We start from the raw sequence: 2,123 nt of genomic DNA, 5'->3' as shown, positions 1-2,123 counted from the left end.
TTTCCATTGATCGCGGCACGAGAGAGGGGCGCTTATTGCACTTCGACCGGCTTGAGACATAAACCGAAATTGACGCTCCACGGTTGCCGGAATTCTGAAGTTATCTACGCTTTGTTGCTAATATTCTAATCTCTGCTCAAAAAACGATCGTTTTATTCTTGAAGACCCCGTTTTCAGGACTGGCAACACAGTTTGCGCTAACCTCGAGCCAGCAAACGCACTCAAACGCGAAAATAGTGCAAATTATTGCCCCATTACAGCTTTGAACACCACACATGCGTTCCTCTGACGTTCCTTCCGCCCGCCCACCAACGTCTATCACATCCCCACGCCGGCACTCGTGACCGGATCGTACGAAAAAAAAATCGAATTAATACCGCCGTCGTGTCTAGTCTGAAAACTCATCAAACTTCGGGGAGTTATTCGCAATAGCTTGTTTTTTTTTGCTGCTCCTCTGCCACCAGAAGGTCGTCTTCTCATCTGCGGACTGCGTGAGAACAGATACCTTTGGAACTGTTAAGATTTTTCATATAAATATTGGGCTCCTCGATCCGAACCGTATCATTCGGTCAGTTCACTTTTATTCGTCTAAATCGTCTTCGCGAACCACAAGATCCCATCCACAATGGCTTCCAAGGTAAGCGGTCTCAACGCTGGAGTGTTATCGGTGCTTGATTTTGTGATACAGTGCAATGAGAAATCGGAAGAACTGTAGTGTAAATAATAGACTTTGTGAATCAACAAGTGTACTAATTGTGTGATGATCCCTTTTTCATTGTGTAGATGATTGCTTTGTTCGCCACATTGGCCTGCGCCAGCGCTGGATACATCGAAGCCGATCATGGCCATTACTCGTCGGCTCCAGCTGTGAGCTACAGCTCGGTAACTCATCATACCGCCCCGAAGCTGGCTGTGGCCAAAACTGTGGCCTATGCCGAGCCGGCTGTGCACTATGCAGCCCCTCTGACCAAGACCTACGCCGTCCACGAGCCATCATTGCTGAAGACCGTGGTCGCTCAGCCTGCTTACACCAAAACCATCCTGTCCGAACCAGTCATCAGCCACGCTGCCCCGCTCGCTTACAGCCAGCCAGCTTACACCAAGACCATTGTTTCCCAGCCAGCCTACACCAAGACCATCGTTGCCGAACCAGCTTACACCAAGACCATCGTCGCTCAGCCAACCTACGCCAAGACCGTTGTCTCGGAGCCTGTCTATACCCATGCCGCTAAGACCTTGAGCTATGCCCCAGCTGGTCATGTTTCGCACGTCAGCTACGACGATAGCAGCGCTCACTACGGTTGGTAAATCGCTGGGTTCAGTGAGGAACCCTAAAATTCAACGACGAGTCATGTTCATCGATTTCACGCCATGCTCATCGAAAACAGAAAAGAAAACGAAAGAGTTATCTATACTAACGCAACCACTGCCGAATATGTTGAACGATTCTGTTAAATGTATTTATTGAATGAAATGACAAGTGTTCTTTTTCATGACGAGTTTTTTTTACAACAAAAATCATTAGAAAGACTTTGTTAGCTGCATGGTGGGGTGTAGTAAATGTGCAATGCGTGTGCTTCACTCATTCACGACTCATAACTGAACCAGCTAACGGCCAGACTACAGCGCCAGGGATGCTTTCCAAACAATCTTTCTCACGATCGAGAGTTTAGTTTAAATTTAGTTTTTTTCTAAGGCTAGAGCCGAATGATCTGACAAAGTTTAAAGTCTCTATAAATCAAAAAAATCACCTTCATCTGCTCCGTTTCTGTCACAGTGTGTTACATTCCCCCGTTCACCAATCAGGAGTTAATTTATCGATCCTTTTCAGAACTATTAACTACCACCCGAAATGAGTCTGCGCCTTCATACTATTGATCCAACACACGCAGTGGCGAATTTCTTTTCGGAGTACCGCTACAATTTCCATGCCGTCTGGTGAAGAGTGCCTTTGTATTTTTTTTCACACGCACACATTGTTGTTTTTATGCATTGTCAAAGTGGAACTATCATTCGTCTTCCTAAGTTCGAAGCCGCCGGACGCATATATTTCGTGATCGTGTATCGTTGAAGTGATACCGTTATTCTCGTGACTGGTCAAGTGATTGTGCGCAATAACGGGA

General features: G+C 46.3%; 1 protein-coding gene across 1 annotated transcript; it reads left to right on the top strand.

The window, feature by feature from the left end:
• Window positions 1–553: 553 nt before the first annotated feature.
• Window positions 554–1,491, top strand: LOC129770288 (cuticle protein-like). Its single transcript, XM_055773023.1, has 2 exons — window positions 554–637; window positions 784–1,491. The coding sequence occupies exons 1-2, from the start codon at window positions 626–628 to the stop codon at window positions 1,306–1,308; spliced, it is 537 nt and encodes a 178-aa protein (XP_055628998.1). The 5' UTR covers window positions 554–625; the 3' UTR covers window positions 1,309–1,491.
• Window positions 1,492–2,123: the final 632 nt, after the last annotated feature.

The sequence above is a fragment of the Toxorhynchites rutilus genome, chromosome 2, assembly GCF_029784135.1.
Source record: "Toxorhynchites rutilus septentrionalis strain SRP chromosome 2, ASM2978413v1, whole genome shotgun sequence".
In the NCBI taxonomy this organism is placed as follows: Eukaryota; Metazoa; Arthropoda; class Insecta; order Diptera; family Culicidae; genus Toxorhynchites; species Toxorhynchites rutilus.
Note: the sequence above shows the minus strand (reverse complement) of the source record. Positions and strands in the feature narration are given on the sequence as shown.